The sequence below is a fragment of the Bos mutus genome, chromosome 19 (assembly GCF_027580195.1).
Source record: "Bos mutus isolate GX-2022 chromosome 19, NWIPB_WYAK_1.1, whole genome shotgun sequence".
Classification (NCBI taxonomy): Eukaryota; Metazoa; Chordata; class Mammalia; order Artiodactyla; family Bovidae; genus Bos; species Bos mutus.
In genome coordinates, this window is record NC_091635.1 from 36294545 (window position 1) to 36321769 (window position 27225).

The 27225-nt window shown below is 47.7% G+C and overlaps 1 protein-coding gene across 2 annotated transcripts; it reads left to right on the forward strand.

The window, feature by feature from the left end:
• The first annotated feature begins 455 nt into the window (after window positions 1-455).
• On the forward strand, window positions 456-24515 carry WDR45B (WD repeat domain 45B). Of its 2 annotated transcripts, none has more exons than XM_070390122.1 (10): window positions 456-700; window positions 4718-4792; window positions 13297-13398; window positions 16798-16978; window positions 17986-18080; window positions 20509-20699; window positions 21280-21365; window positions 22196-22297; window positions 22773-22894; window positions 23270-24515. In XM_070390122.1, exons 1-10 carry the CDS (start codon window positions 634-636, stop codon window positions 23374-23376), a joined length of 1128 nt encoding a protein of 375 aa, XP_070246223.1. In that variant the 5' UTR covers window positions 456-633; the 3' UTR covers window positions 23377-24515. The 2 variants fall into 2 exon arrangements, with proteins under 2 accessions (XP_070246223.1, XP_070246224.1); XM_070390123.1 differs by having other exon boundaries at window positions 460-700; window positions 16891-16978.
• Window positions 24516-27225: the final 2710 nt, after the last annotated feature.

The window sequence follows — 27225 nt, forward strand, 5'->3', positions numbered from 1 at the left end:
GGTAGGCCCGAGGCGTATACTCTTGAAAAGAAATCTGCGTGTTAAGTGGCCCCGCGTTGTTCAAGGGTCATTTGTACTTCCATTTCTTCACTTCCACCCATTTTGCTCTTTTCGCGAACATTTTACCAGCACACCTGTTAAAAACTCCACAAAGCATTGTTATTTATACTGAGATACTTATCCTTTTATCAATTAAAAATAAGAAAATCTCTTTTACCTTAATTTACATGATTTCTGGGGGGGCGGGCTTGAGTTAGTGTGAGAGTCTGGGTCCTGCCTGCTCCTGAGGTTTGAGGAGCACGGCTGGGGTACCCAGTCAGGTGGTTCCCACCCTTAGCACCGCGCTCGAGATGCGACCCCGCCTCTCAGGTCAGGCCCCGCCCCCAAGCCGAGTCGACCCGCCCTCTTCGGACGCGGCCCCGCCGCCCCGGAGACGTGACGCTCTCGGCGTTCCCCCCCGCCCCGGCAGGCCGTGGTTGGATTGCTCCGCGCTCCGCGGTTCCCTGGCTGCGCGCGCAGGCTGTGGGCCTTTCGCTTCCGGCCGCGGCAGCGTCGGCGCTGGCCAGACGGATCCCAGCGGTCGACCTCCCGGAGCGGCATGCGGCGCTGAGGCGCGGTGGATCCCGCGGCACCATGAACCTTCTGCCCTGCAACCCGCACGGCAACGGGCTGCTCTACGCCGGCTTCAACCAGGACCATGGTGAGGAGAGCCCGTCAGTGGCTCCGGCCCCCGCCTGCCGCCGTTTCCCCTCCGAGCGGGGTCCCGCCCTCAGCCCTGCGGCGGCGTCCTCACCGGGTTCAGGCCTCATCCCCTGCCCCTGGCGTTCCTCTCTCCTGCCCCTGAAGCCGTCCTCCTCTCCCAGGCCGCCCCTCTCCCCCCGGCCCAGTCCGCCTCCCCCCCGCCCTGACCCCCCCCCCCCATCCAGGTCGGACAGTGATGGGATTTTCTGGGGCGGCGTCGGTTCTTTCTTGCGGGTTTAGGGTCCCCAGCGGCCGGGACGGGGTCGCATCGAGGTGAGAATGCCCCTGCAGGCCCAGGACCTCGTCCGCGAAGGTCCTCACCTTTTCTGCTGATTGTCGTAGAATATGCCTCCGAACTCACACTGTTTTTCTTTTGTTGGGTGGCAACCGGACTCTTCAGCCCGGCTTTTCGTGAGATGGCCTTTTTCGCCTTTCTGAAATCCTGCGTGATGCGGGACTGCGCCCCGCTCTAGCCCAGGGGGGCATCGCGTCTGTTCTGAGGGTTCGCTTTGGAAGCCCGTTTGAAGAGGATCCAGAAGCAGGAACTGCAGGATCCGTGTCTGTGGAGCCAGTTTGGGGTAGAGTTACGTAGGCCGGGCGGGGGTCGCCCAGCTGTGTCAGCGCGTGGGCGCGTGGTGTGCTGGCTCCAAGGTTCTGACTGTAGGGCCCCGGGAGAGTGAAGTGTGTTCTGGGAACAGAGGCGAGGCCGGGATTTCCTACAGGGAGGAGCCTTGAAGGGCGGGAAGAGTTCTTGGAGGAATGGAGTTGGACGAGGGGAAAAATGTGGGATGCGGGCGGCTGGGCTGGGGACCGCAAGGGTTGTGGGGTCTGCTTTGGGGGCCAGAAGTTGGGCACCGGGCAGTGTGTGACTGAACACTTTGGGTTTTGATTTCCAGAGGAGGGCCAGTAGGTTTCTTAAAAGGTTCTGATAGTTGAAAACTCTAAGGAGTTAACCGTGGTGTAGCAACTTCTTAAGAAATGTGCTTTCAATGGAAAGAAGTGACTGATTGATATTAAGGGCAAGGAGAGGCAGTCCTAAAAAACAAACACGGAAACACAAAGCTTACTGACTCTGTGGCCTTTAAATCCAAGGTCTGTACCCACACGACTGAGCGACTAAGCACACACATTGGTCTTAGGGCCAATGAGGAATCCTTGTAGTAGACTTCGGTATAATAATTGAGGCTCACAATAAAGCTAGTTATTTTAGAAACCAGTGAAGTTTATAATTTTTTATAAAGGTTTCATCAAAGATTATTTAGAAAATACAGCTCTGGCTTTTAAATGGATATATTTCAGTTGTCTGAAAAATACACTCTCACTTTTGTAAAACCACCTCATTTGGTTGTAATAGTTAAAAGGAAAACTTACAGTGTTGCTGAAAAAAAAATGCATTTATACTTAACCTTCTGCTTACCCTTAGCTTAATTCCCTATAATTAAAATGTATTCCAGGTTATTGAGTTACATTTTGTTTTTATGTTGACTTTTCATTTTTACTCAGCATTTTTAGCACTCTCATTGAAACTTCAGCTTTAGAAACCTTTGCTCATAACTTTAAATTGTTCAAGCTTTTGACTTATCTTCTCCCAAAGATAAGTTAAGTTGTATTACAGTTTCGAGATTCTGAAGTGTTGAGCTGTGTGCCTTTCTATAATCTGGCTGGTGTTTTTCTTTCTCTTCCCGTGGGAAACAGAAGGTTTGAGTGGACACACTTCTGTAGACTAGCTTTAAGATAGCAAGGACGGGAAGGTTCATGCCAACTGTTGTGTGATAACCAACTAAAATCAGTTAATTTACTTCTCCCACCCTGCGAAATAGCAAAGATAATGCCTAGCCTTCTTAGAGAGTGGTTTCTAGTCTTGTGTTTGTAGGACCTTTTTTCTAGCTTTTTACTGAAGTGCATTACTCTTACAGAAAAGTGCATGTATCCTAAGTATTCAGCTTGGTGAATTTTCCAAACTGAACACACCTTCCGCAGCGCCCAGGTTAAGAAACCAAATATCTTGGCACCCTCTGCCCCTTCAGGCCGCTCGCCCAGTCTAACTTCAGCGACACGGATTAGTTTTGCCTGTCTCTGTACTATATTTTGTTTCTGGCTTTTTTATTCAGCATCGTGTTTGCAAGAGCTTTTTTCCCATGCTGTTGAGTGTAATTGTAGGTCGTCCTCACTGGTGCAGTATTTCTTCGTGTGACTACATCACAGGTGGTTGGTCCAGTCAACCTTTGGTAGGCCTTTGGGTAGGTTCCCGGTTTGGGGCCATTTTGAGCGTACGGGTGCTGCTGTGACCATTCTGTTACCTGTCCTTTAGTGAATGTGTGTTGTCATTTTTACACGGCTTGTATGCCTAGGAGTGGAATTGAGTGCAGTCCTGCAGACAGTTTTCTGCAGTGGTTGTCCTGGATTGCCCTCCATTCCCATGCCTCGGCACACCCGTTTTGGCCATTTTGGTGGATGTTTAGTAGATCTCATTGTGATGTATGTGTGAGACTGTATTTGCATTTCCCTGATTCTGTAGGTTTAGTAAGCATTTGGATATTCTCTTGTGAAATGTCCAAATCTTTTGCTAATTTTTCTATTGGGTTGTCTGCCTTTTTCTTATGGATTTATAGGATTGTGTATTTTATACAAGTCTTGTCAGAAATATGTGTGTTCTGGTGAAGACAAGTAAGATCAGTGCAGGCTTAAAATTTGTGGAAGGTGTAATAGTTGAGAAACAAAAGGAAAACTTTTGACTTTTGTATTTCCATATTTTCCAGAAAGCCAAGCTCTGATTCTTCTGTCCAGATTACATAATTCCAGTAACACAAAGAGGGAGTTACAACCCAGAATAAGAGATAATAAGTAACATTGCACTTTCCAGTCAGTGTCAGACTCCAGGCCCAGGTAAAGTTCATTTCAGAGCCTGAGAGTTAATTACAGAACAGATTCCAACTCCTGGGAAAGCTATTATGGTCCATGTAGTTTTATGCCTAACTTGGACAAAAAAAAAACAGAAGCGTGCTTTTCATATTGGGGGGATGGAGTGGTTGATAGAATAGAATAATGTCATCCCAATGCTGGAACAGGGATCAAAACCAGAAGAGACTCTGAGGGTGGCTTTGGCTTTCAGGTCAGTGATGTGTTGTGGTGAGGGTCCAGCCACTGCAGCTTGTCTTGGGAAAGGAAATGAAAGGTTTGGTGTTTCTCTTTCTGGTCACAAGCTTCACATGAGCCAGCAGTCGAACTTGGTGGTGTTGATGGAGATTAATGTGGTCTTGATCACACTTAGGCAAGTGAAGTCCAGATCACAGGGTCATCTTAAAACTTGAGTGCTTCCTTCACTTCCTCACAGCATCTTCAGTTGGACCATTAACAGTCTGGTGTGTGCCTTGGGGATGGTGACTGAGATGGATTTAGGGAGTTAGGATTAGTTCCCGGTGGGAGTGAGGTCATGGAGACCTCAAGCTGCCTTCTAGAAGACCCTCCGTACTAGCCCTTCCACCCCTTCTCCAACTGGATGTGTCCCTGCTTACTGAGGTGGCCTGCTTTGTGGCTGTCCTTGCGGACTCTCTTGTTTGTCGTTGTCTCTCTAGGGCTTGGTGCCTGATACAGCCCTGGAGAGGTGTGTTGGGAACAGGGAGGCCAGTGGTGGGCATCAGAGGCTGGAGTTGAGGGACATGTGGGGTGGCAGAGTGGCTGGTTCGGTAGCTGCTGAGCCCCTCTTGTGGGAGTTAAGTGTTGGAGCAGAGCGCCTGGTCCATGGGATGCCAGAAGGGCCCTGAGGGGGCAAGTGGAGTAATGTGCAAGCCCTTTGATAACAGTCCATGAGGAGAGTCATCATGACACATGCAGACCACGTCCGTGTGGCCTGAGCATCCACAAGAGTTCCTCAGAGAGGCCACTGTCTCTGGACCCCTTGCATGTGCTGCTCCAGGCCTGGGGTCTTCAGCTGAGACCCCAGTGAGGTGATTAATTTGTCTCTCTTACACTTTAGGATGCTTTGCGTGTGGGATGGAAAATGGATTCCGAGTCTATAACACCGATCCACTGAAGGAAAAAGAGAAACAAGGTAAGAGTAACACATTCTTGGTTTCTGCCTGTTCCCAGTCCTCAGTGTCTAGGTGCTGTCCTTCAGATTGGAGAGGAGTGGGTTGTGAGAAGTTGTTCATGGGCCTGTCAGCAGCTCTTTTCTTCCTTGTGTTGAGCTTCTACGAGCGCTGGGCTCTGCGGACTGGGTGTAGTAATGATTCCATGGGTCCTGGTGACCCTGGTGAATCCAGCACCTGCTGGCCCTGCTGAGAACCAGGTGTGGCTGTGCCGGCCTCGCCATGCTTCGTGTCCAACATGAAGCTGTGGGGAGCTGAAGTGAGAGGCTTGGATACGACAGGTAGGGCTAACTCTTAAAATAACTCTTTCTTCGAAAATACTATTGTGGCGATAAATTATAGTGGCTTTTGTTTTCTTATTTCAGTGTCTTTTTTTTTTTTTAATTTCAGTGTCTTAAATTACGTTTTCATGGAATACAAGTTTTCACAAGCTGAAATTAGAAATTCTTTTCGTAAAGTAAAATAATGGTGGTCCTTTGCCCATTTGGCAGGAAAGATGTGTAATTTAACGGGTAGACGTTTCCCATTTGCTTCTTTCCTGTGTATTTTTCTTAAGCTTTTAGTGACTCCTAGTCCTTACCTGCCAACAGATGAACAAATCTCAGATAAATCATAAACAGTGAGAAACCTCCTTTTTCTTCCTGCAGTTGTGGTTTTGGTTTTTATTCAGTGTGCAAGTTCTATTTTCTGATGCAAGAACCATTTCTCATCTGTAAGAGGAAGTCCCTGCATTCTTATGCTCCCCTGTCAGCCCCCTTCCGTTTTGACAACTAACAGTCTACATCAGGGATTTTCAGATTTTTTTTTTTCAGCAGTGAAACCTCTTTGTCAAGTAAAATCTTCTGTAAAACAGCAAGTGATACTTTATTTCTAAATAAAGTAGTTTGTAAGCTGAAGTCTGTTCAGTTCAGTTGCTCAGTCGTGTCCGACTGCAGCACTCCAGGCTTCCATGTCCATTACGGATTCGGAACCTACTCAAACTCATGTCCATTGAGTTGGGATGCTGAAGTCTGTAATTTCTATTTATTAGAGAAAGCCCAGGGCAGCCAGGTGGTAACAGGCTCGGATCTGGGCCCACACTGTTTAGATTCGGTCTTGCCCTTCGCCGTATCAGGCTGCCGTGTGACCTGGGGCAGGAGAAACCTTGGGCAGGTTACTCACCTTCTCTTGGCCTCAGTTTCTTTTTGTGTAAAAATGAAAATGTTAACTGCCGACCTCCTAAATTTATTGTGAAGATGGATGAATTAGGATGAGGGAGACACACGGGCTAGTGGCAGCACACACACCGAAAGTGCTTTGTAAGCTTATTCGCTCCTCATTGGTGGCAACAGTGTTACCTTTAAAGAGTGAGTCTTTGGAATTAATGAGGGTTACCCATGATAGTGGGAGTCTCCTCTCAGTCTTTTATGCTTCTGACTTCTATTTAATTTGTTTTGATTGCATTGTAGATTAAGACAGTTCTGTTTTATACAGAAAAATAGTTCTAAAGTATTTTGAAACAGCTTGCCTTGCAAATTTCCAGATGCTTTTTACCTAAATTGACCTAGAAACTTAGGAACTAGACTTGAGTGTCAAAGTTGAATCATTAGCGGCATATTAAAAGTTGCTTTCTAAGTAATGAAATGTTTACAGTGGATCTAGGATTTCTTATAACAGTCAGTGAAAACAAGAAGTATCTCAACCTCCAGGAAGGCTTGCTATTGTCATGTTGCAGTGCTGTGTCTGATCCCCGTCCCTGCTCAGCGGCACTGTATCTGGCTCAGACTGTCTCTGAGCTTCACTTGTGGTGAATTTTGCACTTGCCAGGGATCCAGCAGGGCTGTGTGGTGCTTATTGATGGCGTGTTTAAGGACTCCACCTACATGCGCTTGCAGGCTGGTCCACTGCTTTATTTCTGGCAGCGAACTCAAAACAGGCAGACGACTTGACCTTGTTCCTATTTTATCGCTGAGATTTGCTTTCCTGTGTGAGAAGGGAAGTGTGCCTGCATTGGAGGGTCATTCCCAGATCTGGGCTTTCAGCCTTGTCTCCGCTGTGACCATGGCTCTGCATAGGGGGACTGCACGACAGGCTGTGATCCGCAGGCATCTTGCAGTCACACCCACTGCTGGATGGAGCTGGCAGTGCCAGGAAGCCGTCTTGGGCATCCTGGGCCCCCAGTGGAGGCAGCGTTCTCCTCCAAGGTGTTGGAGGTCCTGTGTCCCATGCACAGAGCCGAGTGGCTCGCTCAAGGGAGGAGTGGGAGCCCTGGGAGCACAGCCTGTGTGGCGTTCTCTCTAGGGTGCTGCAGGGCCAGGGTGTAGGACTGATTCACACTATGTATATCACACACACATCCAAGCACATCCTGACAAGAAGGTTCAAGTCATAATTTGAACAAAGATGTGTCAGGAGTAATACAGTTGGATAAAATTATGTCTAAGTGGTTATAAAAATAAAAGGAGCACTAAAAGGTTAACTCCAGTCTTCATTTAGAAACACAGCCCTCCCACATTCCAAAGGTGCCTAGAACTTCTGTAGCCCACGCTCGATGAACTTGCAAGGTGCTCAAGCCCCTTGTCTTCGGTGCTGCCTGACTCTTCTTCCACACCGCCAGTGCTCACACGCGTAACGTGGGCAGCCGTGTGTGGGGAGCAGAGGGCACACGGAGGCCTAGACGGGATGACTCGTGACAGATGGGACAGCAGGTGAGACACTTGTTTCTGAGCCCACTAAGCGCTGCACTGGGGGTGGAGGATGCAGCGATGAATAATGTGGGCAAGGTCCTTGGTGAGACCACCCAGTGACTGGAAATAACAGGTGGCCTGTCTGCATAGGGTCCACGATGCAGCACCTGCCTGACCTGACAGTCTCTCAGGGTCTTACCCAGGGCCCGTCATCCTCCAGTTTGAGAGCAGGTCGTGTGGGCTCCATGCCCTGTGTGGTCAGTCAGTCCAGCGTGTGGTAGGTGAGGGAACAAGAAAGAAGTGGGAAGCATGTGAGAGGGAGGGGCTGAGCTGATGTGGGTGTAGGGGAATGGGGTTATGTCCAAGCTAGCGATGGCTCTGGGGAGGGTGTGGAAAGGCACATTCCTAGCCTTGATGGTACAAGTTTAAATTGGTAGAACCTTTTTTGTAGAAAAATTTGACAAACAGTTCATCTTCTATATTTGCACACACACACACATGCTCTGATCCAACAATCACACTTAAAGGATTTTATCTGAAGGAAAAAACTGGGAAAAAGACAGTAGATGGTCCATGCTGTGGTACATGCTGACGTGAAGGCACAGCTGTGATGCATCATGAGAGCGAAGAAGTTGGAAACTAGTGTGATGGTGCCATTGGTTTGAGTTCAGAAGTACACACGTGATCTCGTTTACAGCTGTTCCTACTTTATGCTTTTCTGTGTTGTTTCATTTTTATAGTGATAATATATGATTTGTAGAATGAGAAATAATTAGGCTATTTCTATTAAAACGCCTGGGAAATAGGAAAGAAGAAGCTGAGGGTTGCGGGGCAGATGCCGTGGGAAGAGGCTGGGGGCTAATGTCGTGCTGGAGGGCTGACTTCTGCCCCTTCAAACAAGAGCCTCTCAGTGGAGGGGAGGTTAAGCCAACACTCAGGACGTCCCTCTCCCCCATTTTCTTTCAGTTTCTGTGTGTGTGTGTTTATTTTGGCTAAGCTGCTTGTGGGATCTTAGTTCCCAGCCAGGGATTGAACCCAAGCCCTTGGCAGTTGAGAGCTCAGAGTCCTAACCACTGGACCACCAGGGAATCCCTCCAGTTTATCACTTTGAGGCAGATTCTATTGGAAGAGTGGGACATGTCAGCTATTGATTAGCGCCTGAAGCTTTCATCGATCAAAGTTTCCTGGGAGCCTGTCTTGTGTTCTCTGCCTCTCCATAGTTTTAGTCTGCTGTATAGCTGGCCACCGGGCCTGGCCGCTTTTAGAGACGTGGGCGCGTCTCTCTGCTTTTTCCACCAATTGGCGACCCCTGTGGATCTTTCAGGACTAGCTCTTGGGGCCTGGGGTTCGGGGGCTCTAGTGGCAAACCTTGGGCTTCCTTTCAGGAGACCCCCTCCTCTCCAACTACTTGGGGGCTGTGGCCCTTGGTTTGGGGGAGCTAAAATCCTCTGATTCTCGGGGAGTTTGGAGTCTCGTTTTTGATTGCTTCTGCTCTTCCCAGGAAAGCTTGTTTTTCTTTCCCTGCCTCATTGGTTGATGCTGAAAAATCTGCCCTTCTGTCTTTCCAAAGTTAAATCCCAGAGGCCACAACTGTTTCCAGTGGTTAATACTGCTTCTCTGTCTTAATTCTTAACCCTTAACATCTTTGTAATCTTGACATTGATTTAAAAAAAAAAAGCATCAAAATGTTAGCCATAAATTAGGCATCCAGGTAATACAAAGTAATTCTGATTTCATGTAACACTGTTTTTTTTTGTTGCTGTTGTTAGAAAGAGGCTTAGAGAAAAATCACAACCTATATCATTTAAATTAAAATTTAAAAAAAAAAAAAAACACCCTTTGAAACAGAATGTAATTTCCTTTTAACAGAAATTTTTGTGTGATTTCTTTGTGTGAAGTACTTCAGTTTTTGTTTTTTTCCCTGATTGGTTCACTGTGCCCAGGTCACATTTCCGAGGCTGTTGTGCCTCCTGGCATTTCTTTATTCTCCTGTTAGCTTGGTCACATCTGCTAGTGACTCACTGCTTTCGGAACTTGAGAAGACTTGAAACTGACAAATCCAGCAGTAATGAGTTTGAAGTCTCAGTGCTCACGTAGTGTTGTTGATATTAGTCTGAAACATTCTCCCTTGGTTGGATAGTATTTTTAAAATGTATTAGTTACTTCTTGGCATAATTTACAGGTTTCTCCTGATATATTTGATTCTAGAACTTACTGAACCTGCGCTGAGGAAATAGTTGCACTCCTAACAGACCCCCAGAACTCTTCATCTTGCAAAACTCTGTCCCCATTAGATACTGACTAACCCCGCCCCCCGCCCCCCCCAGCCACCACCATCCTGGTTCCTATCTTTATGAATTTGTCTACTCTAGGGACCTCATATAAGTAGACTCATGCAGTATTTGTCCTTTTGTGACTGGCTTATTTCATTTAACATAATATTATGTAAACATAGAGGCCGCTTCTACCTCTTGGCTATTGTGAATAATGCTTCTGTAAACAGGCATGTGAAAATATTTCTTTGCACCCTCGATTTCAGTTCTTTTGAATATACGCCACCAAGGGGTGCTGCTGGAGCATGTGGTGGTCTGGGGGACCACCATACAGTCTGCTGGAGCACCTGCACCATCCTTGCCAACACTTGTTATTTTCTGTTTTGTTTTGATGGTGGCCTAATTAGTGATTGTGGCGACACACGAGTGATATCATATGATATGTGTCTTTGTCTTTGACTGACTTCCCTTGGTATGATCATCTCTGGGTTCATCCATGTTGCTGCAAAAGGTTTGTTCTTTTTGTGGCTGATGATATTCCATTGTGTGTATCTGTCCTATCTTCTTTATCCATTTGTGTGTTGGTGAACAGTCAGGTTGCTTCCGTGTCTTGGCTGTCGTAAATAGTGCTGCTGTGAACACTGGGGTGCATGTATCTTTTCAGATTAGAATTGCTCTGGTTATATGCCCAGGAGTGGAACCGCAGGTTAGTATGGTGACTCTATTTTTAGTTTTTAAAGGAACCTTCATACTGTTCTCCATAGTGGCTATACCAGTTGGCATTCCCACTCACAGTGTAGGAGAGTTCCCTTTTCTCCACACCCTCTCTGGCATTTCAAAAAATAATCCTTATTTGGTCTTAGTTGCGGCACCCAGGGTCTTGCATATTGGCACAGGCTGTTTGTTGCAGCATGCAGGCTTCTGAAGTTGTGGGGCTTACTTGCTCCACAGCATATGGGATTTTAGTTGCCCATCAGGGCTCAAACCCACGTCCTCTGCATTGGGAGGTGGGTTCTTAACCACTGGACCACCAGGGAAGTCCCTCCAGCATTTAATATTTGTGGACTCTCTGATGATGGCCGTTCTGACTGGTGTGAGGTGGTGCCTCAGTGTAGTTACTGCTTTGCATTTCTCTAATAACTAGCCATATCAAGCATCTTTTCACGTGCTTGTTGGCCGTTAGTTTGTCTTCTTTGGAGAAATATGTCTTTAAGTCTTCCGTGCATCTTTTGTTTTGGTTGTTTGTTTTTGTTATTATTGAGTTTTATGAGTTGTTTATATGTTTTGGAAATTAATCCCTTCTTGGTAGCATTGTTTGCAAATGTTTTCTTCCAGAATGTAAGCTGTCTTTTTGTTTTGTTTATGGTTTCCTTTGCTGTACAGGAGCTTTTAAATTTAATTAGGTCCCATTTGTTTAGTTTTGTTTGTATTTCCATTACTTCAGGCTGCTAAGTCACTTCAGTCGTGTCCGTCTCTGTGCGACCCCATAGACGGCAGCCCACCAGGCTCCCCCGCCCCTGGGATTCTCCAGGCAAGAACACTGGAGTGGGTTGCCATTTCCTTCTCCAATGCATGAAAGTGAAAAGTGAAAGTGAAGTTGCTCAGTCGTGTCCAACTCTTAGCAACCGCATGGACTGCAGCCTACCAGGCTCCTCTGTCCATGGGATTTTCCAGGCAAGAGTACTGGAGTGGGGTGCCATTGCCTTCTCCAATTACTTCAGGAGATGGATCCAAAAAAGTATGGTTGTGATTTGCATCAGAAAGTGTTCTGCCTATGTTTTCCTCTAGGAGTTTTATAGTATCTGGTCTTACATGTAGGTGTTTGTTTTTTCTTTTGGTTTGGTTTTTTGCTGCACAGCAAGTGGGGTCTTAGTTCCCCAACAAGGGACTGAGCCCACACCCCCTGCAATGGAAGTGTAGAGTCTTAACCACTGGACCACCAGGGAAGTCCTACATTTAGATTTTTAATCCATTTTGAGTTTATTTTTGTATATGGTTTTAGAGAGTGTTCTGATTTCCTCCTTTTACTTGTTGTTCAGTCATTTAGTTGTATGCAACTCTTTGTAACCCCGTGGACTGTAGCCCACCAGGCTCCTCTGTCCATGTGATTTTCCATGCAGAAATACTGGAGTGAGTTGCCAATTCCTTTTCCAGGAGATCTTCCTGACCCAGGGATTGAACCCGAGTCCCCTGCGTTGGCAGGTGGCTTCTTCACTGCTGAGCCACCAGGGAAGCCCCTCTTCTATGTAGTGGTCCAGTTTTCCCAGCACTGTTTATTGAAGAGACTGTCTTTTCTCCATTGTATTTTCTTCCCCCTTTGTCATCTGCCTGCCAGTGCAGGAGATGTAGGAGACCTGGGTTCGATCCGTGGGTCTGGACGATACCCTGAAGTAGGAAATGGCAACCCACTCCAGTATTCTTGCCTAGAAAACTCCATGAGGTTGCAAAGAGTCGAATACAACTGAGCAGCTGAGCACACTGCACAGTCTCCCCAAACCTGGTGAGGGCCAGGGAACCAGGTGATGTCCCTGGTGGCGGAGGCATGCCCTGGCCTTTGGGGTGGAGGATTCCTGGGCTGTCATGGGTCTGAGGCCACACACCAGCAGGGAGCAGTTTAAGGACTGAAGCACTGTAGTCCTTTGAGTTTGGGCTGTGGCCACATCCTGTTACAGCCAGAATTACTTGAGGTGGCTTGTGTGTCACAGGACAGTAAATTGTTTATAAGGAGAGCTGTGTTCCTTGTGGATAGTATTAAATACAGAGTCCTTTCTAGGGTTTCTACTAGGCCTTGAATTTGAAACTTCTCAAGTGAGCTGATGGACTTTGGGTCCATCTTGTGTGGCTCTGACTAGACAGGTAGGAGTCAATTCTTAGTTTAACTTCTGATTTTCAAAGGTTTGGGTTCCTTGCTTGCCCTCTGCTGTACCCTCACTGTGCCAGGAGCCTGTGGTCAGGACAGACCAGAGTGGGGGCTTAGGGGCCAGGGTTGGGGTGCCCAGTTGTGGCGTGAACCGCTCGGAGAACAGTGTGTTCCTCTGACTCCCCACACTCCTCGTGGGGGTTCTGTTGCTCCCCTGAGTATCGGGCTTCCTTCTGTCATGGAGCACAGCTGAAAATCTGCTGACACACTCCCCTTAACATAATTTGTGAACATTTGTGAACATTTTGGACTTCTCGGGGAAGAAGTATTTAAAAGTGGTGAAAAGGAATTCCAGCTTTTGCATCAGACCATTTGAAAATGATGCTTTCTCAGATCTTACATACTTTGCTGCACTTTAAATTATTAATTCAGATATTTCATACATTTTGCTATATTGGCTTCTTAGGTGCTCAGTGTTTATACATGAAAATACAGTTCTTGATGCTGAGAGGTTTGAAGCTCATTATTTTCCTATCTGGTCACTATTTTCGTTTCTGATCATAGATACAGATTGCTGATTAAAAATCAAATGCTAAAAAAATAAAAATAAAATAAAAATCAAATGCTAACTGTAAAATATACATACTGACTTCTTTTTATCATTTCAGAATTTCTAGAAGGAGGAGTTGGTCATATTGAAATGTTGTTTCGCTGCAACTATTTAGCTTTAGTTGGTGGTGGGAAAAAGCCAAAATACCCTCCGAACAAAGGTAGGTAAAATAATCCTGCATTTAATAATGCGTCTCACATGTAGTCCTGTCTTGAACTTTTTAGAGTATCTTTGTGTCTGGCCACACTAGATCTCCCCTGGTGGCCCTGTGACTCCTGAAGGGACAGAAGCATCCAGAAAGAGAGTGCTCTCTGCTGTTCGCATGAGAAGAAACACGTGACCAGAGTCACTCTTCCCCGTGGCCACAGAGCACATGCTTTTCACTTGGGTTGACTGGATGGGGGCCTCCACCCCCATTTTGTCCTGGGTGTTCTGCGGTGGGTGGTCTGTGCTGTGAATTCCGTTGAAACCCAGGTGTGGGGAAGCGACTTCTGCAGAGAGCCATGGACTCATGGAAACGCGTAGAACAGAGAACAGCTGGGCTCTGGGTTGAAGAATGTTTTTCCTGGTGTGCATGTGTGAGCCTTTGTTCAAAGAGACGGCAGTGTAAAGGGTGTGGCTCTTTGAAAGTAAGGGAGAAACAGGAACTTTACAAGTTCAGCTGAATATCATGTGTCTGTAAATGTAGGTATCATTTGGGGCACAAGGAAGAAACCCAGTGAAGGAGAGTAGAGCAGGGGAAGAAGGTGGGGACAGACCCCAGGGCTTCAGGTGCCAGGTGAGGGTGTGGTTGGGAAAGCAACGCCAGTAGTTCTCAGGAACAGTCTCAGGAAGCAGTTAAGTATAAGGCTCAGCAGACGCGGCGGTTGGAAAAGAAAGGGGAGCCGTGTTCACAGAAGAGGCAAGAGAGGGAAGTGAGTGCGGGCATCAGGCAGATGTGAGAGACGGGAGGAGGCCTGGGTGGCCACTGCAGCCCTAGAGGGCTGTTGAGTTGGAGCCCGCTGGTGACAGGCTCCACCATGTCAGGGGCCGTGGAGACCAGTCTCTCTTAAAGCTTGGTGGCAGAGGAAAGGAGTATAGCAAGGGAGGTCTCCCTACAGAGAATAAAGATGGGGGTGAGCTGGAGATCTGCCTGAGACCATGAAGTAAAGAAAGAGGGCGGGCACAGGAATGCACAGAGTTCTGTGTGGCCCCAGGCAGGGTTGGGCCTGACTGGCAGTTTCTCAGTAGAGCCTGGCGGGTTGTACGGATGTGATGTGGGAAACGGAACCCACTCTCAGGTTGAGGGTTTCCCTGATAACACGGGCCGAAGGGCAGGAAGCCTGGCTGCTGTCCAGGTCATTGCCAGCGTGGCGTGGATGGGCAGGACTGTGGCTGTGAGTCCTGGAAGAGGCCCCCCCAGAAGTGACAGTCCTGCAGCTGTGCTGGGGCCAAGGGCAGGTCTTGCAGTGGAACAGGAATTACCTGACCTGGGCTCTGTGGGAATAGGCACAGATCCTGCTGTTGGATCAGCCTTTGTCATATGAAGAATTTCATCGATCATTGGTGCGGAGTCAGGAGCCTGGCCCCACCTGTGGCACTGTTGGGGGAGGAGGGGGTCACTGCTCCCCACTCCCAAGGAAGCAGTGGATTGGATAATCTGGGGTCTCTCAAACCTGTAGCATCTTATTGTCAATAAAAAAAAATTCTGAAGTAAGAGAGTCTCAGGAATTTCACAGACTTAAAAGAAAGCAATTTTCTAACTGCACATTTTTCGTAAAATGTAAGCTTTTTGTAGTGTGCTAAAGGTGATTTTTAAGAAAAGAGCTTGGTCTTTATTAAACTTTTTTTTGGTAATGTCAAAGTTACTTCTAAATATTTTCTTAATTGCCAGTTAAGATACACGGTGTTACAGTGTAAAGAATCTAGCTTCTTTGGTTTGTGAGAACAGAATAAAACAGGACTGGAGGAGACTGGTTGTCACGGTGACCAACAGGGTCCAGACAGGGTGCTGCTCAGGTAGCAGAGAGGCCCTTTCCTTTTTAGAAGGGAGTCCAGAATTTTGAAATACTGTTTTTGCTATTAACAACTATATTATTAAAAGACAGAATCCCACCCAGTACATTTTAAATTTCCAGTTCCCGGCAGCAAAGCAGCTCGCAGCCTTCAGAGGCCACAGGGAGTTGGCATTAACTGGTGTCCTTGGATTTTCTCACTACCCAGGTCTCTCTTGTGAGTGAAAATTCATGCTGCTGCCTCTGGGGCTTCATCATGCTGTTCCCAAACATTTCTGCAAATGGGGTTCACCTGTTTTTCTGACACCCTTGACATCCTTGTGTCTGGACTGTGTCTAGTTTGAGCCAGTTCGTGTTGAGTTACAGACTTTCTGGTGTTAGGCTGCAGGGCCAGAGGAAGTTCATTGAGTCACCTTTTGTGTTCAAGAGTAGTGTCCTTTGCCTAGAAAAGTTGTGAGCATTTGGTTTTGGAAAGATGTTACTTTCAATAAGGAGCCGTCTACTCACATGTTGGTGCACTTTAAGGAGGAGCTGACAGGAGAAGTTTATCACAGATGGTGTTTCAAGGAGCAAGAAACACTGCTTCATTTTTTACTGGTTATGAATTATAACTAACCTCTTCAATAGTAAATACGTTCTATGTTAATAATTTTGGCAGTTCTGGTAGGCTGGTATTCAGTTCTTTCTTGATTTGAAACTTAGATGACACTTACCCATTCTAAGAAAACTGACCCCTGAATCCCACGGTCTGGACTGTTGTTGGTCACGTGTTGAGACCTTGAGGGGAACATTCTTTTCCTTCCATTCTCAGTCAGCTGTGACCTGACTGTGGAGGGAGCTTATTTCCCTCACCCCACGTGCCTCATACCCAGCTTTTCAAGTGGAGGAGAGAAGAGGTCTGGACACACACTCCAGGGTTGTCTGTAGGTTGTCTCAGCCCTTGGGACTTAAACTGCTGATCCATCCTGATGGAAGCTTGTGGTGTGAGCAGAAGGCATTCTCTAGCTTGAAGCAGAGCGAGAACTCGGGGCCGAAGAACCCTGGCCCAGGTTTTTATGTGTCTGATTGCCTTTCTTTTCTTGATCCAGGCTTATCTCCAGCACTTGGTACATGTGGTAGGGCTTGCTTTTCGGCTCAGTCTAATGGGACCCAGGAGAGAGAGGTGGAAAGAAGTTTGCCTGGAAGTTGGGCGAGGGTTGTTAGGGAAGAGGTTCGAGTGAGTGTGTGCAGAGAGGCAGAGGCTGGGCACCTGCATGAGCAGGCGTGCAGGAGAGTAAGGTGGGGGGGCGGGAGTGAGCGGGTGAGCAAGAGGCGTGGCTTGAGGCCTGGGGGCGGGGCCTGGGAGAGCTTTCTATCTAGGAGTTTATTTTGTAAGCTGGTCTATAATTTTTATTTATTAGAGAAAGACGTGTGGCCGGTGGTGGAAGACTCTGGGCCCACAGTTTAGATCCAGCCCTCCTCTGCCCTTTGCCAGGTTGCTCTGTGACCTTGGGCAGGTTGCCTTCTCTTGGCCTCAGTTTCTTCGTGTGTACAGATGCGGAGGGTAACTGCCCTCACCCCCACAGGTGTTCCTGATGCGAAGACTCCCTCAGGAGGGCCTCTGCAAGCCAGCCCCTGGCCTGTTCGTTGTCGTGTTCATAAATTCTTTCGTGTTTCAGTGATGATCTGGGATGACCTGAAGAAGAAAACTGTGATTGAAATAGAATTTTCTACCGAAGTCAAGGCTGCCAAATTACGGCGAGATAGGTAGGTTTGGTGTCTCATTTTTCAAGATAGAATAGTCACCTTCTCTGAAGATGGCTGAAATCATTTTATATTGAAGGAAGAGACGTGTTCCGGAAAATAATGTATAAAAAATAAGGCTGTAGTTTTTGACTCAAGAACATAGGACAGTGAGTTTCATTTGCCTCCTGGGATCATTTAGAGGTGAGCAGTCAGTGGGTGCACCTCCTTGGACCCGGCCCTGGGCTGGCCCTGCCCTCCAGCTCTCAGGCCTTCAGGGGAACCGTCCTCCCTGTTGGGTGCAGACTGAGGACACAAGTTTTGACCCCTGAATTGCCTCTCTCTTAGCCCACGCTTGTCCACATCATGCCTCATAAATGTTTCAGTTTGAAGGTAAAGGAAAACTCAGGAACTGCTCACAGAGAGTGTCATTGAATCTCACCTGTTGAAAGTAGCCGGTCTCTCCCAGACATTGTCGCTTGTGTTTAGTAGAACACAGGAATTTTTCCTAGTATATTGATTGCAGTGGAGCAAAGCTTCAATTTGTATTGTGGCGTGGGGTGTGAATGGAGTCTGTCATCCTGCACTTGTAGGTAGACTTGATTCTTCCAGAAATGTCAACATTTAGGGCTTGTAATAATGCAAATCCTGGAGCCAAATCAAGGATCTGCTTTCTCACATTTCTGAATTGTCAAGACATGTCTAAAAGTGTGTTAAGATAGAATTTCTGGCTTTGTATCCTACTTGTTTCTTGCTCTATAGATAGAATGGTTGATGAGAATGTCCCACACCAGCACCCCACCTTGGGCTGTACCTGCCTCTTCCTGGGTGGGAGCCTCCTTGCCCTCGGGCTCCCTGCGGACCTGCTCTGCACACCTCGCTGCCCTGCTCCGGGGTCAGGAATGGGAATGATCCTCTTGTATGTGGTTGTTGGAGTGTTTCTGTTTCCAAATAACAAGAACAAAAGCCACAAAATGTTTGAGTTTCACTTTGTGGGAGAGAACATTCTGATGGTGTTTTCTTCTTTCCAGAATTGTGGTTGTTTTGGACTCTATGATCAAAGTGTTTACATTCACACATAATCCCCATCAGTTGCACGTCTTTGAAACCTGCTATAACCCTAAAGGTAAGAATCCAGAGGAGGACCGATGGTGGAAATGGGCTTCTTGAGTCCAGACCAAGTGGGATGCAGACCCGTGCTGGGCGCCTCTCCTCCAGGTGGTCTTGGAGTGACGTCACCCTCGTGGTGGGTCCTGGAGCATGTGGGGTGCTGGGGAAAGGTCTAAGAGGTGCAAGCTCCCCCCACTCCGCTGTGAACTTGCCCTGGGTCACAGCCCAGCCTCCTCACTATGGAACTGAGACCGCGCCTCTTACCAGAACTTCTGGGTCTCTCTCGGGACTTTTCACAGTGACTGTCAGCCATTCAGGAGCTCCGTGGTGAGCCTGGAATCCATGGTTTCATTAAGTTCTGAGGCCTTTCCTTCTTGTTTTCTTCTTTGCATGTGGCTTTGTTACTCATTGTATCATCTTTACTTTGCTTTGAAACTTTTTGGATTTTTCTTCTAGCTTTATTGAGGTATACTTTACATAAAACTCACCCATTTTAAGTGCATCGTGTGATAAACTTCAGTCACTGTAAACAGTCGTGCAGCTGCCACCACAGTAAGAGCGGAACAGCCCCATCACCCCAGAGGCTTCCCAGGCTGCACGCTTCCCCACCTGACCTTCAGGTTTTGCCTTTTCAGATGTCTTTGCTGTCTTTCTCTTAGCTTACTATGTTTTAGATTCCTTCCTTTGTGTGTGTGTGTGTGTTGTTTTCATTTGTATTGCTGAGTAACATACTATCATATGGGTATACCACAGCTGTAGATCCACACCAGATTTTTTGGCTGTTAGGAACAGAAGCTGCTGTGTATGTTTACGTGTAGGTCTTTGTGTGGATATTTTTTTTTTTCATTTCTCTTACATATATACTGAGGAGTACAATTGCTGGGTCATACTATAATTATTCTTTAGATTCCACATTGTGTTAACGTACAGTATCTGTCTTTCTCTGACTTAGCAAAAGACCCTCCATGTCATCCATGCTGTTGCAGATGGCAGGATTTTATTCTTTTTTTTTTTTATGGCTGCATTGTATTCCATCAGGTGTATATCCACTCTCTGTGTTTGATTGGAGCATCTAGTCCATGTTGGAGAAGGAACTGGCACCCCACTCCAGTACTCTTGCCTGGAAAATCCCATGGGAGGAGGAGCCTGGTAGGCTACAGTCCATGGGGTCACAAAGAGTCGGACACGACTGAGCGACTTCACTTTCAGTCCATGTACATTGAAAGTAATTATTGATAGGTGTGTACTTATTGCCACAAATTGTTTTAGGTTGTTTGGGTAGGTCTTTTTATTCCTTTCTTCTTTTGTTTTCTTCTTTAGTGTTCCGTTTGGATTCCTTTGTCTTCTTTGTGTGTGTATCTATTATAGATTATTGGTTTGTAGTTACTATGAGGTTTAATATAGCAATCAGTATGTATGTGTGTGATTGTTTTAAATGGCTGACCTCTTAATTTCAGATGCATTTTAACGGCCCTACAGTTTCTTCCCTCTCCCCACGATTTCTGGCTTTGGCATTGTTTTCGTCTGTGTGTGTCCTTCGCCCCTTGCAGACGTAGACGGTCTTACTGCCTTTGTCTTCTGGCCTTCCCACTGGCGTGTGTGGCTGGTTTCACTGCTGCTCTGTATTTGCCTTAGCCAGCGAGCTTTCCCTGTAACAGCTTTCATGTTTCTACTTGTGACCTTTGCTTTTTTGCTTAGAGAAGTGCCTTTACCATTTGTTTAAAACTATTTTTTCTGCATTGGATTACTTTGATACCTTTTTTTTTTTTTAAAGTAAGTGTAAGATTTTTCTGGACTCTATTCTGCTCCAGTGGTCTGTGTTTCTGTCCGTATGCCAATATCAGGCCACCTTGATTTCTGGAACTTGAAGATAATTCTTGAAATTAGGTAGAGTAAGTCCTCTGATCTTGTTCCTGTTGTGTAAGAATTGAAGGAGCTGTTCTAAGACTGTTCACTTTCCTTGTAACTTGGTGACAGCTTGCCTGTTTCTTCAGAAAAGCCTGCAGAGTACTGATTGCACTTACTCTGTTGATGGAGGGAGGCAGGCTCCAGCCTGAGGTCATAGGGCAGCTCTCCCGCTGCCAGGCCTTTGGGTGTGTTACAGTGTTTTCCATCTATCGTTAAATTTATTGTCGAGTTTTGGGATTTTTTTATGTATTTGTTAACAGATTCATTTTTAGATTTTACAATTTTGCATTCTCCCAAAAGACAGACATTTGATAAAGTTTATTTAATAATAAGTTCAGCAAATGTTTGCAATTATGAAGCCATCTCGAGGGAGCAAACTCTGCTTGGCTCCCTGCTGCCCTTTACTGGGGGAGGATTTTGTGACTAAATCTTACTTTTTTGGTGAGACCTGGAAGCCTGAGAGTAGGTGTGGTTGTTTAAAAGCAGAAACATTGGGACAGTCCTGAGTCCTTGACAAGTTTCTTGTCCCTCTTTAGGCCTCTGTGTCCTGTGCCCCAACAGTAACAACTCGCTCCTGGCCTTCCCGGGCACGCACACAGGCCACGTGCAGCTTGTGGACCTGGCCAGCACCGAGAAGCCGCCAGTGGACATTCCCGCCCACGAGGGCGTCCTGAGCTGCATTGCTCTCAACCTGCAGGGAACAAGAATTGCGACCGCATCTGAGAAAGTAAGTGGGTGTCCCTGTCCCACTGGAGGTCATGCCTCTAGACTGACCTCGCCTGCTATAGGGTGCGGGCTCCTGGCAAACTAGCCCTTCCCTGAAGATCTCAACTCCCTGAGGTTCTTTGCTCAGAAAGCAAGTCATAGCTGACACAGAGGGTCCAAAGTCATTTTGTTCAGTCGTGCTCCGTCTGTTTGGCAGCGGAATTAGTGTTTCTCTTTCTGACTGGCTGTGGGAGCTAGAATTAAGATGCCATTTCCCTGGGTGGTGAGTGAACTGACAGCTCTCGGGGCATCAGACAGCCTAGGGCATCTGCCAGGGGAGCATGTGCACAGGACTTCGAGAGGGCCACATGTGGGCTTGGGCCCTGGGCTCCCTGACCCTCTCTCAGCCCCTGCCGGCTGCTGTCAGACTAAAGAGACTTCGGTTCGTTCTCAGTGACAACGGGGAAAGTTGAGTTTTAGGTTATGTGGGCGAGTTTGGGAAAGACTCTGATGGGCTAATGGGTTTGTGAATAAAAATCATTTCAAAAAAAACTAAAAAGTTGTGAATCTTTGATAATGAAACACTTCACTGTTTTTCAAAGGGGACCCTTATACGAATATTTGATACTTCATCAGGGCATTTAATCCAGGAACTACGAAGAGGATCTCAAGCAGCTAATATTTATTGGTAAGAAAGCATGTTGTTTCACCTTAGAGAAGGGGCCCTGTGTGATCTGGCGGGAGAGGCAGGACCACCCACATGAGGCTGGCAGGCTGCTGTACTGGAAGGAGCTGGGTTTTTAGTTCACTTTATTATTACTGATTTAACTCTATCATGGGAATACACAGAGAAGTAGAATATTACAGTTACCATGGACCTGTCATCATGCATTTGTCAGAATTTGCCTGTTTGATTTCATCTCTCCACTGTCCCTCCAGTTTATTTTTTTGGTAGCGTCTTCAGGCAGACACTGGAGGCCTTGTTAGCCCGTCCCTAGTCACTTCACCTCCAGTGAGGCTGACCTGGTCTCTCTGTGGTGGTTGTTACCACGTCTCACGGTGTCTGTAGCTCTGAGGGGGCTGCACCCCTGCTTGGGCAGGACCTCAGTCCTTGTGTCTGTGGCTTTTGCAGGTGTGGAGCTGCACTTGGGCTTAAGTGATACAAACGTAGCCAGTATCTGCATGTCGTGTCCGTGGGGCCATCATGCAACCCACTCTCCCAACTATCTGCTCTGGGGCCCAGCCAGCCAGTCCGAGTGACGTCCCCCACCTTGGGGGCCAGATCATTGGAGGGGAGTTTTTCTTTCCTGGGCAGTTTGTTGCGGTGGCCTCAGGGCCCCTGGGGTGGCAAGGTGGTCTGCTGTTGGCACCTGAGGAGGGGCTGTGCCCTGGTTTCGACTCTGGTAAAATGACTGTCTGTCCTGACCACGGGGGTGTTGGAGCGGGGGAGCTGAGGTCAGGGCTCGCTCCTGTGTCCACACAAGACAGAGACCCAAGCCTCATCTGCTTCCTCTGCAGCATTAACTTCAATCAGGATGCTTCCCTCATCTGTGTGTCCAGTGACCACGGCACGGTGCACATTTTTGCAGCTGAAGATCCAAAAAGGAATAAACAATCAAGGTAGGTTTCCCAGTTAGAAGGATGAAGCGTTGGCTGAGTGCTCGCCCACTGGGTCTGAGTCACAGGCCGGATGCTTCTCACTGGTCATTCATTTGATTTTCTAAAAACCAGTGCAGATTACTTGATGCTAAGACTGGCATCACAACTCGCCCTGCCGTTAGCTCCTTAGGAAATCTGATGAGGTTCCAGGCACCTTCTGGGGAGGTAGAGCTTGGTCCTGGACTGCACAGTCCTCCTCGTGTTTGCTGTTCAGTCGATTTGGTGGCAGCAGGACCCTGTGCCCCTTCTGGTGGTGATGGTTTCTGGGTTTCCAATAGAGCCATTCGTAACAGCTTAGTTATTTTGTGTGAAAAATAAAAATTAAAAGCAAAAATAGAATTTAAATCATTAAGGCTAAGCCGACAGTAAGGAGAGCTGTATCTCTAACTCTGTCATGTGACCATCACTTCCTTTCTTTGCTTCTTTGTCCTCACAGTTTGGCATCAGCCAGTTTCCTTCCAAAATACTTCAGTTCCAAGTGGAGTTTCTCCAAGTTTCAGGTCCCCTCAGGCTCTCCATGCATTTGTGCCTTTGGAACAGAGCCAAACGCTGTCATTGGTAAGTGGTCCTTCCTGGGGAGAGTGGCCCAGGTGTGATCAGCGCCACACCGGCCTCACTGGTGTTCCTTCTTCTCTCCTGGGGGTCCTGTGCGTCCCTCTCGGGGCTCACGCAGCTGCCTGCCTTCTGGGGGTTCCTGGGAAGTTGATAGGGCAGATCATTTGGTCTTGGAACCAATGACCTAAGAGGGTTCTCCTGTTGCTGCACTCGCTGAGTAGGTACAGCTCAAGCCCCCAGAACAGTGGGTTCTCGGTCGAGCGTGCCCCTACCACGCGCAGATCCCTGAGGGCGGCTCAGCCTCCACTCAGGCTGCGCGGCGAGCTCAGTGCGCACTGCTTGCTTTTCACCCTGAGTGACGCGGTCTCCTCTGCCCAGCGATCTGTGCGGACGGCAGCTACTACAAGTTCCTGTTCAACCCCAAGGGAGAGTGCGTCCGGGACGTGTATGCGCAGTTCCTGGAGATGACCGATGACAAGCTTTGACCCTCCACCGGGAGCACCGCGGCCCCTGGGCGCCCAGCGGCCCCTTGAGCTGGGCCTGGTGACGATGGGCTGGAGGGACGGCCCGGGACCTTGCGCAAAGCCACTTGTGGCTGTTTTCCGAAGCCAGGCCTCCTGAGTCCAGTGTTAAAGGAAGAATCAGCAGGGCACGGGGACACTCCCGCCTGACTGCCGGCTTCACCTTTCGCTTCAGTGGTTCTGCCGCATCCGCCACCTGCAGCCAGGGCTCCAGACAAACTGGGGGCACGTTGAGAAAAGGAGGGACAACGTGAAATTCGTTTGTGGCGCCAGATTCCATCCTTTTTGCTGAGTCTGTGATGGAGAGGTGAACACACGTGCAATCTTGGTTCTTTCTCACCAGATATAAGTGGGATTATCACACCGGCAGCCTTAGGAGGAGGAGGGAGGAAGCAGTTCTCCCGCCTAAACTGAAGAAAGTTTAGAGTTCACAGGCTTGGTGTCTCCCTCAAGAGTCACATATCACATGTCCCCCTCTTGTTGGAGCCATTGGAATTGAGGCAGCGCCAGGCACGCCCCGTGAGCCGCACCTGTGGCCTCCTGGCGACACTCTGGGTCAAAGGGAGTTCCCCTTTACTCGTAGGGAACAGAGTAACGCGTAGACTTTAAAACTGAGTCATAGAAGAACGCAGCGCTTAGCTCGGAGGATACGAAGGGAAACCGGCGTCTCAACACAGCAGCGCCCGGTCCCGTGGGCCGCGGCCGGCCACTTCACTTCCCCTCTCACCGTCTTCTCTCCCCGTTTTTAAGAATAGCTGCACACTAACATTCTGGGAATGAGAGGCACATACTTTTTTTAACATTTGGTAACTAAAATAGGTTATGGGCTCTATATTGTTAGTACTACTTGAGGTATATATTTAATTTTCTTAAATTCCCTTTAAACTTAATTTTATGTTGATTTCAGGTTGCAAACATTAAAATCTGCAGCTGCAAGTTCTCAGTTCTGCCGGTTCTTTTACTGTCGTGTAATCAACTAACTTTGTCTGTGGATTTCAGTGTAAAGTATGCATGTTACTTTTATGTGTATTTCATCATGAAATTTAATTTTGCACACTTATTTGTAACATTTCTTTTAAATAAACGTGGCTAATTTTGTTGTATTCTGTACCCATCAAGGGAAGAGAATTGTATGTTATAAAACCACAGCCCCAGTTCTGTTGGACTGCAGGCTGCAGGAACGGCCCAGTGTGCTTCGTGGCCTGAACTGTCCACGGCTGCGGGGGGCCGGGGCCCGGTGGCAGCGCAGCTTTGGGAGCAGAGAGGAAGAGAGTGGTGTTGCCTAGCAGTGTCCGTCGTCTCTGGTCAGGAGGCTCTGTCTGAGGTCTCCTTGGGGGAAAGCCTGGTGTTGGGCCACCCATCAGTGTCTCAGCCTTAACTCTGGGCCCAGGAGTAAGAGGGGGTATTTCACATCTGTATGATCACTAGTTTAGATTTTCCGCAGTACAGTGCCTGTAGTGTATCCAAATATACATCAAAGTAGGAAAAGAATTTTGCAAAGGTTGGTGTCACGGTGTGTGGAGATGCTGCAAGCTGGTGAGGAAAGCTGGGCTGAGTGAGGAGCCGGCTCACTGGCCCTGGGAGAGGCCATACCCGGAAACATTCCATATCCAGAATGTTCTGGCACGTCCATTAAGAGCCCACAGTGTGGGAGCAGGTGCAGGCCTTTCACCCCGGGCACAGCCTTGCATGCTTTGTAAAGTGACGGCACAGGGACACCCTGGGTGGTGTGTGAGTGACCCCCACCAAGAGGTTCTGGTTTGTCTTCTCGGGTTTCCCCTCGGGATGGTGACAGTACCACGTCTTGCCTGGGAAATGCCCTGGTAAGTCTCCTGAAGGGCAGGCTGAGGTCTGGAAGGCCGAGGGAGCGTGGCCTGTCCACCCTCCTCAGGCCTGGGCACGTGGCCTCAGTTCGCCCCCTCAGGGAGGTGGCAGGAAGAGCTGTCCTGGCCAGTGGGCTGTTGGGTGAACCTTCCTCGGTTCATTTAGGGGCAGTAGCAGACTTGGTTTCTCAAACTGATAACCACTGATTTGTTGCCTAATGTAGGGAAAGCATGTTCTAAGCCAGGGCCACCTCTAATTCCCCCCCTTGGCTGAATCCTGCCGGCCCCTGAACATGGGTACGGAGGGGCAGGCATGAAATTCTCGTGTCCAGGGCATCCCCAAGCCCCACTTGGTGGCTAGGCTGGACCAGCCTGATGTGTTTGTCCCCCAAATGTCCGTGTGAACATTCGGGAACCACCTCTTGGGGCCCCACGCACTGGGCTCTCCTGCCTGCTCTCCAGGCTGTGAACGGGGGGTGGAGGGAGGGCTCCAGTGTGTCAGGTGGGGACAGAGCCCTCCGTGCCCTGCAGCCTCGCCCCTGCCGTGTCCCCGGCTCTGTCCCGTCCGTCTTCAGTGCTCACCACTCTGCTCACCATGGCCTGGGAGGTGCGGCCTACTCCCCTCCTTACTTGGCAGCTTGTGAGACCAAAGCTTCTCATGTTTGCATTTCCTTTCTGCAACCAAACCAAACTTGTAGGTGATTTCACACAACTTAGTCCCTGGCCTCTTTTGTGTAAAAAGTATTTCATCAATTTTAGTACTTTTGGAACTTAGGCTGAAATTTTGGTCTTCAGAGTGGATCAAAAAACACTAATCACAATACAAAACGTTCATTGTAAGGTGAACACATACAAGAACATGACGTGGGAATCAACATCACCCTGAGCTGCCATCTCCAGAGACGACCTTTGGAACCCCCATGCCTTCTGGGTGAAGTCTGTGATTCTCAATCGCATTATTGGGACCATTCTTTTAACAGTTCACAATTCAAGAACGTGTCAGGACGTACTATAATTGCCCAAAGATGCCTACTTGTATTTTTTGCTTTTATAAACATTTTGGAAATGGAAATCCTTGTGCATACATGTTTACACACTTGTCCACCTATTTCTTTGGGTAATAGAACTGGAATTGCCAGGCCAGAGGATCTATATGTGTAAGATTTATCATGCCCGCCATGATTGTGTCAACTTCAGTAACCAACACCTCATCCTCACCAGAAGTCTCTGAGCACAGGCTTTTTAATATTTGATAGAGAAAAAAGAGCTCTGATTTTTAGCCAGGTTGAGCGTTTTGGAATACATTTGCTGGCCATGTGAAATTATTTTGTATATTGCTTACTCATGCCTTTGCTTATTTTTCTGTTGGGGTATTTTGTTTATAAGGACTTTAAAAATAATCACCCCATGTCATTTTTTTCACTTTGTGTTTGTTTCAGTTTGAGGGGTTTTACTTTGCTGTGTATCTTGAATCTTTACATAGTCTGATTGATCAGCCTATTTCCTTTATGGTTTCTAGTATTGGCTCGTGATTAAAACAGAACGCTTTTCACTGGCGTCGATGTACGGGTCTTGTTTTCATCATTCAGTCTGGGCCTGATTTCCCAGCATGTAATGAGGAAAGGGCCTCATCTTTCTGCACCAGATGGTCGGGCACTGATCAAGCCAAGGGTGACTCAACCCCAGCTCCTCTTCCTGCCCCAGGTAGTGGTGTCTCATCCACCTTAACCTTCTTTTCTACTTTGGGTGAAAATTACATAGTTGCCCTACTACAGTTCCATCTTTCACCTGATTGGTTTATTACTCAGGGACTTACTATACTGCTTCATGAAGAACTATGTTCTGATTACATGGCTCTGCTGATCTTAAGCATTTTTTTTTCCCCAGATGAACTTGAAAGCAAGTGGAATAAAAGCTAAAAATAAAATTTTAGTGGAATTCCAAAAACTCAAAAGTGATCGTTTCTGTTTCTGAAGAGCTGAGGGACAGA